Raw genomic sequence first — 13,028 nt, forward strand, 5'->3', positions numbered from 1 at the left:
CCTGCTGAAGGACTTTCAACCACCCCAACATCTGCTAGAAAAATAGCACGGTGACCTGTGGGCAGTCCAGGAGACTCCTGGAATGCAGTGAGGATAATGTCTTAAGCCAGGTAACAGGCCTACCAGAGGGGATGAGGTACTGGACCTGATGGTCACCAACATAGGTGAGCTAATTGGCGACATCAAGATTGGAGGCAGACTGGGCTGCAATGATCACACTTGGTGGAGTTCACAGTCCTGAGGGACATGGGTCAGGTGAAGGGTAAAGTTAGGACCCTGGATGTTAAAAAAGGAAAATTCCAGCTGTTCAACGAGTTAGTCAGCAGGGCCCCCTGGGAAACTGCCCTCAGGGACAAGGGAGCAGAGCAGAGCTCGCAAATCCAAGCACATTATTATTCCTTGCCCAGAAAAATGGATTCATCATTAAATAGTGCTCTAGACAGTTTGCTGGTTGAAGCCTAACAAACCACATCTCATTAGATCTAACAAGAGGCAGTGGTACTTGGAAAAGCAGAACATTTCCAGCAGATAAGGCCAGATGAAAAGTGTTTATGGAAGGATGCCTGGTAGATGGCCTAAGAGTAGGACAAGCATTGAGAAACAGGGCACCAGAAATATGCTTCTTGCCTGAATACAGTCCCAAGCAGCATCATTTCCATAATGTGTATATTTTTTTCCTGAATGACATTAGGCTGCTAATGGAAGAGCTTTAAGTGTCTTCCTTGTATGTTAGAGCTATGCCTTCTTATATCCAACTTAAAACACAGCCTAGTATGTCCATCTGACCAGAAGTTCTGAGAAAGCGTGAATTAAACGACCTTGTAAGGCTTAGGTGTGAGCAACAAAAAGGTGCTACAAAGAAGATATAAATTAGAGCACACACAGACACCTCACACAAACACCTCAGCTGATTCTAGTCTTGGCGGAGGGGCACAGCAGTGAACTTCTCAGCAGCAGAAAGCCAATGGAGATCAAATAATCTCATCTCATGTAGAGGAATAAAACCAAAAATAATCAGTAGCTAATTCATCTTGAATCATTTTTTTTTTTAGCCTTCCTAAAAGCAGAACACTCAACACAGAAACCGAGGATGTAGCCACAAACATGGGGCTTGAATAACAGTATTCATTTGGACATGTAAAGAAAGCACAAAGATCAGAGCAGTAAATTAAAGAGCTTGCCTGTGTACATGAGGGCTGACATCGGGTATCGTAGGCCAAGAGGCCTTTCAGTAAAGGAATCCACAAAGTCTTCCAACATGAGTAGCCCACAGCCTCTTCCATGATGCTGCTTCCTTACAAACATTGTGTCTAGAACTGACAACTTATAATTCTGACCAAGATAAGATCTACAAACACTTCCTGAAATAGTAAGAGGGGAAAAAATACACATCAGTACTTCAGCACTGACATGCTGCAGCATGGATTTTAGCTTATTCAAATAAAAATTTCATAGTTTATAAAAATTATAGCAAATGACACAATGTCAGAGACATAAAATTTTATCTGAAATTATAAAAATAATTTATAGTGTTCATTAAAAATAATTGTCATCACCCATCCATTGGCTGTTTGGGCAAGCTTCATAATGTTGCCAAGATATATCAATAAATTAATATGTTGGAAAAAGTCTGTAGTACCAGAAAAAAATAGCAGAGATACAGAGGAAGGGTTCACTTTGAAATCTCACTATACAATTCCATAGGAAAACTACACTAAAAATTAAGCTGAAAGAGGGAGGAGAGAAAAGGAGACCATAAAATCCTTGAATTGCACTTTTATGTACATTACATCGTTCCTCAGGACAATTATAAAGACTGTAATTCAGTTCAGACTGAAACAATTTTTTTTTTTTTTTTAATGAAACCACAAAACAATCCTAGGACACTTGACACTGGAACACTCCCATAAACAACACATTATCCATAATTAGACAAAAGACAAAACAGACTGTCACAATATATAGGTACTTCAGTATCAGAGGATTCAAAGGGTAGGTAGGTATGGACTCAGAGGTGACAAAGGGATGGCATTAAGATAGCTCATCCACTACCCAATTCATTTTCCAGCCCTCACTTTGTGAGTCAGAATGAACTACGCCTTTCCTCTGATGAGGCCAAAGAGGACCACACACACACAAACACAGTCTGTAACATTAATAAGCTAAAGCTGCCAGCTCAGTTGTTACCTATGGGAATGCATGTGTGAAAGGAAGGGTAGCGTATTTTTGTTATCACCAGGTGTAGCTGGATCTTATGCCTGTGACCAAAGTTTCCATGCTGCCATGCTATAGAACATTTAAACATTAATGACATCTAAATCTACAATCATTTCAGATAACAAGATATCTATCTGCACCTGAAGCCAGGTCAAAAAAAAAAAAAAAAACCACAACCCCAAAAAACCCCCACCAAACACCAACAACACAAGCATAGCCCAATCCAACTGTACACAGCTGTTATACAGAAAAAGAAAACTAAAGAAATCTTTCAGGTTTATCTCGTTCCTACAGTTTTTAAGTAGATTTCTTCATATTGTATAAAATACAAGAACTTCCTTAGATTACTAAAGCATGGAAGTACTTAAGCTAGAAATTTTAACAGCAGTTTGACCTCTTACAATTTCAGGAAAACACCGACTCATCAGGCCTGCAAGGGTTGTAGAGTCTACCAAATACAATATTCTTCAAAAAGGTTCCTATCTCTCACCCCCAATCCCCACAAAGCCAATAATACTCAAAGGGTTTACCTCTAGGTTTAACAGAATAGAACGCAATAGCCTCTCCTCCTTGCCACAGGATCTTGGCATAGGCATTGCTCCCGTGACAAAGAAACGGGGTGTCATTTCTTCCCATTTCCTGTGTCCGATAGATGATTCGATTCAGCACATAGAGAACCACCCTCTCTCCAAGAGACTTCACCTAAGGAAACAAAGAACGTTTTACAGGGTGGCCAGAGGAGTTAATACTCACACATCAGGGACCCTATTTTTCAAAGTTGCCAGTTAGCGCAGCTGCAGGTGGAGTGAAGAGAAGCTGTAAGTGCTAAAGCAGGATGATGCTCTGGGGTTTGTTTGAGGGCAAGGAAGTGCTCAGAAGGCATAGCAATAGGGTAAGTATAAAGCACTACCACAGAGAGAGGAGATTTCATGACTTCAGTGTCACTCCCAAACCCATGGTTAAAAGTTGACAGAAGTACTTGGAGTGGGGTAATGGGGCAAATGTTTTATTTTAACTCAAAACTATTTTTGTGTTTAAGAAATATTCACCAAACACAACAGCAGTACACCAGCCTTAGAATTCCCAGGGTAGCAGGAAAACTGGAGTTCTACAAAGAAGAAATGATGAGCCTTACAGGGTAGCAGGACTTGGCACACTCAATCACTGTTGATAGAGTGGCAGACAACAGGACATGATGCAGTGGAAGAACCAGTTAAACAGTTCCTGTGGCATGAAACTAAGAACTCAATACCCTTTCCTCTATCCTGCAGGATTCCTTTTACATATGAAATTTAAGTTCACCACTACCCTACCTAAGGAAGAATGAAGGACGATGATCTTCCCAATGCCCAGAATCTCACCTACCATGCCAGTAAAAGATTTAGCTTCCCCAATTTAAACACCATCCTACCAGTAAGAAGTATATGAAAGCAAAACTAGGTGCCAAATTCTTTAGAGTAAATTAAAAAAAAAAAACAAAAACCAACACAACCAAAGATGAGTGCCCAAATTCTATGAGCAGATATAAATTACACTTCTGGAAAAATACAAATTTCCAGTCTGGGGAAAGAACATAGGTGTCAGTAATGGTAACAAAGGTGAAGGATGAGCAATAAAACAGGTACCAGGCAACTTACTTTCCCATACCTCATATATTGCCACTGCAAGCCGCAAGCTCCACCTCACCTCTACCAAACAGGTTCCAAACACTATCTTTAGCTTACTAGTCTCCTGATAAGACCAATAGGTACTGCTATGATACAATGCACCACTCTAAGACATTTCAGCACAACCAGACATATGATGTTCTAAAGAAAAAAACTCTTAACATCATTAACCTCTGAATAGCTTACATATGACGATCACTCTTGCTCTAGACAGTATCTTCACAATCAAGTTGCCTTCCCCCTAGTACCTATTTCTCTATTCCTATTGACCCTTATTTTGACTCGAGATAGCCAACTCATTTCTGAAGGAAACAAAAACGTGTTAACATCTCACACACTAGCTATTTGGCATTACTGGCCATTATCTTGGAAGGATAAGAACAATTGCTAGGTGAATGTTGGAGCGCTTTACCTGATGAAGCCCCTGTCTAGCATGGATAGATGTTCTCACAATGTCATCAATTGACCACCACCGGTCAGCAAGATACAGGGCTACAGCTTGAAAGAAACAAGGGGAAATAACGTTAGTTATTCTTACCGTTCCAAAAGAAACATTCATTAAAGCTGCTAAACAATTAGGAATAACATTGTCATAACCCAGCTAAGCATCTTCTGGTTGGCACTATATTAACGCAGCTCTCACTGCTTTAGCACAACAAACGTGGTGCTCCACACCCCACCATATGAAATGCTCCCTAGTCCAAAACTTGTGTGCAAGCTGAGAACAATAAAATCACAGATTTTGTGCAGTGTGACACACAGGAACTGTTTTTTCAGAAGGAAGAATTACCCTTCACCACTGTGCTCTAGCACATCCTTCCACTAAAAACTGGGCCTACCAAGAGTCTCATTCAAACAGGTACTTTGGGTTTGGGCTGCTAATGGATACTGATTAAACTGCACTAGTTTTAGCGAGTCAGATGAATGTCAAAAGGCTGATGGTCATGTGATTGCCAATCAGGATGAGTTTGATCTATGGGCATTTGCGGCAAACTCAGCAATATACATGGCATTAAACAGAATGAGAAGTAAACATGAAGACTGAAAGGAAAGGGAGAAATGGAGGAAAAACAACCCAAAGACCAGTAAGATGTCATCTTAGCCGGAGCTATGTTAGGATCTAAAGCTAAAGAAATTTATACTTGATGCTCATCAATCACTGCTAATAAAGAGCATCTAAATTCATGGTGAAATTAATGGATTCTATGAATGCTCAGTAAACTCCTTTTGGAGAGGTGAGGTTAAGAGATACACATTTATACTTTGATTCAGACAAGCACCATGTTATTTTGCTATGTATCTTTCAAATTCAGTGAGTCCAGTTCTACTCTGATTAGCATGCAAAATTCTATCTATCACCTGTATATTGACCCCACAACAAAAATAATAGTATGGGAACAAGAACACAGTGAACAACAAACGCAAAAGTGGCAAAGTGATGAGCTACACTAGCGTGGAATGAGCACAGGCTGGGTTACATGTTTGTCATAGAAAAGAAACAGCAACACAGAGATTAAAAACTTAAAATGAAACCTGTGAACAGGTCCTGTGGTGCAAACAAAGCAAGAACTTTGTGTGTCAGATCTTCACCATAAAGAGGCACGAAGCCCACAGTTGTCAAACTAATAGGAATCTGAAACAAGAACATACAATACTTCAGCAGACTCTCGCTAAAGCCACATTAGTAAAATACACAGAGAATGTTTAGCAGAGTGAGGAAGACAAATATTGAAAACCAAGTATTTAACAGTTAACTGTAAGGACAAACATCAGAACCCAGGCCTTACTTCAAATATTTCCTCCTAAAGACAAACTGCATTATGAAGAGCTGCGACTTTCAGGCTCTGGCAGATTTAGCTACAGTAATTTACACTGTTTCAGCTTTGTGCTGTCAGCAGTTTGCATTAATGTGCCCAAGTGAAGTAAGCTGCCCAAAGAGCCAGCAGCATGTTCGCTTCGTCTGTCCCACCTATGCAAGCTGTCAAAGCCAACAGCAGAATAAGGCAGGCAGTCGAGCACAGAAATAAACTGGCATAGCAGAACTACTGTTTGTTAACAGGAGCCCTAATGTGCTGCAGTGGGAAGGCTGGATTCAAAAGGCTTTTCTTCCCTTAATTTGCACACATTTTAGAAGTTCCAAAGTTATCTGCTTGATTTCCCCTCAAGAACAGTATAAGAAGGGTCAAATCAATCCACTTCTCAGGATTTGAGTGACTTTGTGGAAATGCATTTTGATACTGAAATTCACAGGTTTTCAATATTTAATTCATGTATAAAAACTACACAGACATTAATGGTGTGGTAAATAGACTTGCTTACCTGTTCTAAGAAGATTAGGATACACTATGCCACAAATAAGGACGTTAATACAAATAAATAATTACGCATACAGCACCTGTAGAAATGCAGGCAAGTACTCACAAGACTGATTCTGACAAGGAATCTGCAGCACTGAACTTTTGCTCCCACAGAGAATCCTCCACAGCTCACTTAGTTTTCATTAAAACCATACACATCTTTGCTTTTATCTGTAGTACTTCTAAGAGACACATTCATCTAGACAAAACTAACACTGATCAACAAGAGGTCATGCAAAGGGTGTTTAAAACAAAGTGTCACAGCCAATCTCTGCTAGAACTCCCAACAACAGCAGGGCATGTTTGCTGGAAGGAAAACATAGCCCAGAAGGCTCCTGCAGAGCACTGGTGATAACCAACCTCTTCAAAGACGTACTTGGAGGAATCCATGCCTCTAGAAGGTAGTGGAGCCCAAGAAAGCTGGTTAATATTCAAGCAGCACTTCCCCCAAGGTCAAGATGAGTATACACCTTTGAGTAAGAAATCAAGCAAAGAAGGGAGAAGACCTTCACAGATGAGCAAGGAGCTTCTGGAAAAACTCAAATGGAAGAAGGAAGTTTACAGTATGTGGAAAAAGAGGCTGCCACTCAAAAGGAACATAGGAATGCCAACAGAATATGTAGGGATGCAACAAGGAAGGCTAAGGCCCTCTTGGTATTAAAACTGGCAAATGATGTAAAAGACAAGAATGGCTTCAAGTACATTGGTAGGAAAAGGAAGACAAGGGAAAATGTGTGCCTGCCACTAAAAGAGGGGAGGGAGCCCTGGTGACAGAGGACACCACAAAGGCAGAGTTGCCAAATGCCTTATTTCCTTCTGTCTTTACTTTTAAGGCCAGTCCTCAGGAATCTCATACTCTGGAGCTAAGAGAGTCAGGAGAAAGGAAGACTCTTCTTTGGTTGAGAAGGATTGGGTTAGAGGTCATTTAGGCAAGCTGGACACCCACATGTGCTCTGATGGGATGCACCCACAAGTGCTTAAGGAACTGGCTGATGTTGTTGCTATAACACTCTCCATCATTTCTGAAAGGTCATGGAGAACAAGAGAGGTGCCTGAGGACTGGAAGAAAGCCAATGTCACTCCAGTCTTCAAAAAGGGCAAGAAGGAGGACCCAGAAAATTACAGACCAGACAGGCTTTGCCAAGGGGACTTCATGCTTGACCAACCTGACAGCCTTCTGTGATAGCGTGACTGGCTGGGTAGGTGAGGGGAAAGCAGTGGATGTTGCCTACTGCAATAAAAGCAAGGCTTTCAACACCATCTCCCATAACATCCTCACAGGGAAGCTCAGGAAGTGTGGATTAGATGAGTGGACAGCGAGGTGGATTGAGAACTGGCTGAACAATGGAGCTCAGAGGGTTGTGATCAGTGGTACAGAGTCCAGCTGGAGGCCTGTAGCTAGTGGTGTTCCCCAGGGGTCAGTACTGGGACCAGTCTTGTTCAACGTATCCATCAATGACCTGGATGAATGCACAGAGCACACCCTCAGCAAGTCTGCTGATGCAGAACTGGGAGGAGTGGCTGACACGCCAGAAGGCTGCGCTGCCATCAGCAAGATCTGGTCCAGCTGGAGAGTTGAGGTGGGGACAAACTTAATGAAGTTCAACAAGGGCAAGTTCAGGGTCCTGCACCTGGGAACGAATAATCCCACATACCAGTACAGTTTAGGGGTTGACCCACTGGAAAGTGGCTCCGAGGAGAAGGACCTAGGAGTCCTGGTAGACAACCAAGTTCACCATGAGCCAGCAGTGTGCTTTTGTAGCCAAGAAGGCCAATGGTGTCCTGGGGTGCATTAAGAAGAATGTTATAAGCAGGTCAGGAGGGTCTCCTCCCCCTCTACTCTGCCCTGGTGAGGCCACATCTGGAGCACTGTGTCCAGTTCTGGCCTCCCAAGTTCAAGAGAGACAGAAACTACTGTGAAAGTCCAGTGGAGGGCTACAATAATGACTAGTGGACTGGAGCATCTCTTTAGATGAAAGGCTGAGAGACCTGGGGCTGTTTTACCTGCAGAAGAGAAGACAGAGGGGATTTTATCAATATTTATAAATATCTAAAGGGCTCCTGTCAAGAGGATGAGGCCAGATTCTTTTCAGGGGTGCCCCACAAAAGGAAAAGGGGCAGTGGGCACAAACTAGAACACAGGAGGTTCCATCTGTACAGGAGGAAAAATTTCTTTACTCTTGACAGAGCACTGGAACAGGCTGCCCAGGGAGGTTGTGGAGTCTCCTCCTGTGGAGGCTGTCAAAACCCACCCGGACGTGTTCCTGTGCAACCTGTTCTAGGTTAATCTGCTTTAGCAGGGCAGTTGGACTATATGATCTCCAGGTCACTTCCAACCCCTACCATTCTGTGAATATTTCAGATAAAAGAAATCGCTTCCAAAATTTGCAAAACTCGCTGATCAAGAATTGAACCCAACCATAAAGAACACTGAAGGAGTGAGGTACAGTAAGACCCAGCTTCAGTAAATCCTAAACTCTTTAGTTACAAAGATAGATTATTGTGACTGTGTAAGTTAGTGATCCCCAGGAAAAAGTTTGATTCAGTTGAAATTTTAAGGCTTAAAAAACCAAAAATTACTTAACGCATACAGATCCATCACCTAGAAGCAGTAAATAGTCACTGATGACCATACTGAAACCAAATTACAGAATGGAGAAAGTAGTTAATGCACAAAGAGTAATCTAGCAAATACAAAAGCTTTGATAATATAATTATGTTATGTTCAACAGTTATGGACTGCATACTGTAAAACTTTTAAATCTACAAGCGCATCAAGAAACTTGTGACTAAGGTATTTGCTGGTTCTTACTTTGCTGTGGTCTGGCATAAAGAAGAATTCAGGAACATCTGGACTCCGAGATCGAAGGTTAGACAAGTAGTTCTGTCCTGAAATCTCCAAGTCCTCATGACTGCAGTGGTCCAACAAATCCACAGGAAATGACATCCTCTTGAGAAATAAGCAAGAATATTATTGTAGGTAGTCTGAGAGACATGATGCACAGTTTATCACATATTTATACTAAATATGTAACTAAGACGGCAGGACACCCACCCTCTTCTGCTCAGCTAGAGCCCTCTAGATGCAAGCCAGAAAGGAGAAATGCTCCAGGCATTTAATTAGGATGGTGCTTATTAACCCACAGCATGTAAAACAACACATGAACCCAACCTGTGCTTATAGGCAGAAATGGATGGGTTTAGCCTATAGATCTCCCTAGACTCAAAGGTGGTCAAGTTTGCAGCCCACGTACAATAGAGACATGCTGCCTTGATGTGGCAGGCTCAGTTATCTCCTCCTAGCTACTGGTTTCAAGGTCACAGATTAAGCAGTAAGTGGCTAGTCAAATAGAAAGTAAACAACCCAAAAGATAACAAGAAAGAGGAGTTGTGGTTTGTGTTTGGTTTTTTGTTTGTTTGGGTTTTTTTTGGGGTTTTTTTGGGTTTTTTTGAGACTTCACATATAAATCTATCTCTGAAGAAGCCAAAGCATTGTTCAGAGTCTCTCTCAACAACTGGACAGTTAGTGTGCCTGCCAGCTGGTTATTTCCAAAAGCATTTCAACTGTGAACAGGAGATGCCACAAGCTAGTTAAAAACAAGAGCCCACAGACTAAAGAGACACTTTAAGGAGGTGACAAGACAAAAACTAAAGCACTGAAGACGAACTATAGTGGCAACAGCTCCTTGAAAGTTCTTAGATTCAAATTTTCGTTGTCACAGTGGCATCAAACTAAGATGAACAAGACCTCCTGGAATACACTGTGTCTTCCAGGACTATACAACTATAGACAGAAACAGACCCCTCAGCTCCTTCAATGCAAACTTTCACAAGCACGAGACACCACAAACTTTGAGAACACAGGGATCTCTTGATCTGCCTCACTCAGCTCCCAGGAACTCATCACCCAACCCTAAAATCTACAAAGCTTTTCAAGGAGTATTTATGATTCCTAGTCTCCACTATGGGGTCTTTTTAGAACACTAATAAATAAAATTCTTTTGAATCCTAGTCTCCAAAGATTTTTTTCCTTTATCTCCAGCTCACTCCCTTAAATCCACGATTCAGTGTTCTACTGATACAGGTAAATCAAACACAAGAGAACTTTATTACAACTCACCCACTAGCAATTACAAAGTCTGTATTTTAAAAACTTTTTAACAGCAGAACATAGTACTAAAAAGTTGCTTGAATAGATAAGGCTGCTCCTTCTACAAAAGGGATTTCTACCCCTGTCAACACTGAAAAACACACTGAGGTGGCTTCACTGTCATTTACAACTGCTGAATGTAATTTAAAACTGCTGACGAAAACACTAGCACTCTCTAAGAATGCCATTGTTTAGATATAGGTACACATTCCTCATAGACACTTCCTCTCAATTCAGCTAATTTCTTCCCCTTACCTATTATCTGGATTTTCTTCTGCCTTCTCTTCCAGTCTCTCTCATTCATCCTACTATTGTCCACTGTCCCTTTCAGATGCTTAGCTGCATCTCTTGATTCTCCACCTGGTTCTTTCCATCTTTCAGGTGCTGCTCTTGCTAACAGTGCAGAAGACAAGAGACACCTGGCACCAGCCAATGGTGTTTGCTCCTCCTGTTCATAAGAGAAGGGACTTCAAGAGCCACAGGTGAGGCATGGGTGCCTTTGAATGCCACAGCGATACACAGCAGCCAGAGAAGCTGCTGCCAGGAAGCAGTTCATCCACTACTGGTCTCCTCACCTTTGGCAGATACGGTTTAACCACTCGTATTACAGTTCTGGAAAACACCAGTGATGCTGTCACACATGAACAGACTAGCCTGATAAACGTACGTTGCAAGAGGGACAGGAAGAGAGGTGAAGTGTGAGACTACATGTCACTGCTCCTACAAGAGAATGAGTCGTTAGCATCTGGTGAGCCACAAAAGGCCAGGTAAATTCACTTTAAGGGAATACAGACTCATGAAAAGCAAAATTTAATTTTCTTTACACTGGCAGAAAGGAGAAACCCCCATCCACTATTAAAGAAATACCTAAGTGCTTGGATAACCCTGAGAATAACAGAAAATTTGAGTTGAGCTTTTGTTATTACATGACAAACAGACAAGCAAGCCACAAGCTATAACTGAAAGCCCCTAGGTAGTAATTCCTGACATTTTTTTTAGAAGAAAATAATGCTGGACCAAAGCAGAGAACATGCAATAAGAAATTCAGTAGATTATCTGAGTTCCAAACACTACACCACTATAAAAATAAAAGCAACAACTATATCTTTGCTTATAAGCCAGAAAGGCCAAAACCTCTTTTCTGCTAATTAACAAATTAATTGAATTACCCTCAAAATCATTCAGACACCTCCTTCTTGTTCAGCTGTCTGAGTTAATTAACACTTCCAGCTCAATTATTAGTCATTTCTGACTTTCCATCTCATATTACTTATAGAGAATGGGTTACGCAGAAAAAAAAAACGCACAGAGCAATCTTCAAGATTGAACAAAAGAGAACACTCAGTATCCCTACTAAACAACAACCTATTGTTTGTAGATTGCAGCAGATAAGATATATAAAGTGGCAAGTTCTCAAATATTTGTATGATATAATTTGTCTCAGTGTTGATATCATTTCACAGTATCTAAGTTCACTGATGAAGAAATCGGTAACTATACACAGAATGCTATCAAATTACATTAAAAGTGTTAAACAGGTGATGAAATGACAATGTCCCACCCCAACCTACAGCAGAGCATAAGGAAGCAGTTAACAGTCCAAAATGCAAGCGTCTTCATTTTGAAAGGCAAAATAACCTAGCAAAGAGAGACCACATGGCTTCCAATAGTAATATATTAATAGGTTTGTGTCACAAAACCACAACTGGTTTGACAGTGTCATAATAAAGTAAAAATACAGTTGGCTCCACATCTAGCCAGTCTCAACTAATGCAAGAGAGAAATATAGGAGAAAATTAGCTTTTCAGCTTTCTTTGACAAGACAATTACACATTTTTCCTTGCAGAGACAACAGGAACTGCACAGGTCTCTGTCACAGAGTCCCTCATGCCCCCTTTCGTAGCTCTAAGCCTCCATGCATTGCACAACTGTAAAACTGTCAAGTCAAATCCTTGTCACACATTGTAGGACTGTGCTCTGGCTCATGGGGTACCACTCCAATTGGTTAGCAAACAGTCAGGTTGACCAAGCACATCTGATGTAGCCTTAAGCAACCAAACTCATCACAGCCATTTATACAAAAGGCATATTAGAAGTGTGCCTTCAGAAGGGGGAACAAAATCTATCTTTTAAAGGAGACAAAGTATTCTGTTCATGTTTCAAGTGAAATAAAATAAATCTTACACTCTTTATAACCATATCACTTCACAGAATAGTATTAAAGATTGTATGTAATAAACCCACATGAGCAACATTTTCTTTAAGGTGGAATCTGATGAATTTCCCCCTTGTCAACATTATGCAAGCTACTACATGAGAAACAGCATATCCTTTCTTAGGAACAGCTGCAGCACCAGAGTGTAACAGAAATCAATTCAAGAACATCAACAAAAACCACATTTAATAGGATGAGCGAACACATTCCTGTGCAACTGAGGCAGTTCCTTATTCACAAACCTTTTATTACTTAAGCATTAAGGTTAAAAAAAAAAAAAAAAAAAAACACACCCACCATGTAGAGTATGTGGGCAATGTCGCATATTGATTTAATTACTAATTATAGCTGCAACCCCTACTTCACCTTAGAAGTGCATAAAGAGATGAACAGTACATGCACGTTCCAGCTCACACATGGAT

The 13,028-nt window shown here is 41.0% G+C and overlaps 1 protein-coding gene across 1 annotated transcript in view; it reads right to left on the reverse strand.

Moving 5' to 3' along the window:
• Window positions 1-9,188, reverse strand: part of FAM169A (family with sequence similarity 169, member A) — a 20,354-nt gene extending 11,166 nt beyond the window's left edge. The window contains exons 1-5 of the mRNA XM_008937500.1: window positions 9,054-9,188; window positions 5,418-5,517; window positions 4,297-4,382; window positions 2,748-2,919; window positions 1,182-1,361 (exon numbers count right to left, since the gene is read on the reverse strand). Coding sequence (XP_008935748.1) covers window positions 1,182-1,361; window positions 2,748-2,919; window positions 4,297-4,382; window positions 5,418-5,517; window positions 9,054-9,188 — 673 coding nt within the window. The remainder of the gene's footprint in view (window positions 1-1,181; window positions 1,362-2,747; window positions 2,920-4,296; window positions 4,383-5,417; window positions 5,518-9,053) is intronic.
• Window positions 9,189-13,028: the final 3,840 nt, after the last annotated feature.

The sequence above is a fragment of the Merops nubicus genome, unplaced genomic scaffold, assembly GCF_000691845.1.
Source record: "Merops nubicus isolate BGI_N331 unplaced genomic scaffold, ASM69184v1 scaffold9843, whole genome shotgun sequence".
Lineage (NCBI taxonomy): Eukaryota > Metazoa > Chordata > Aves > Coraciiformes > Meropidae > Merops > Merops nubicus.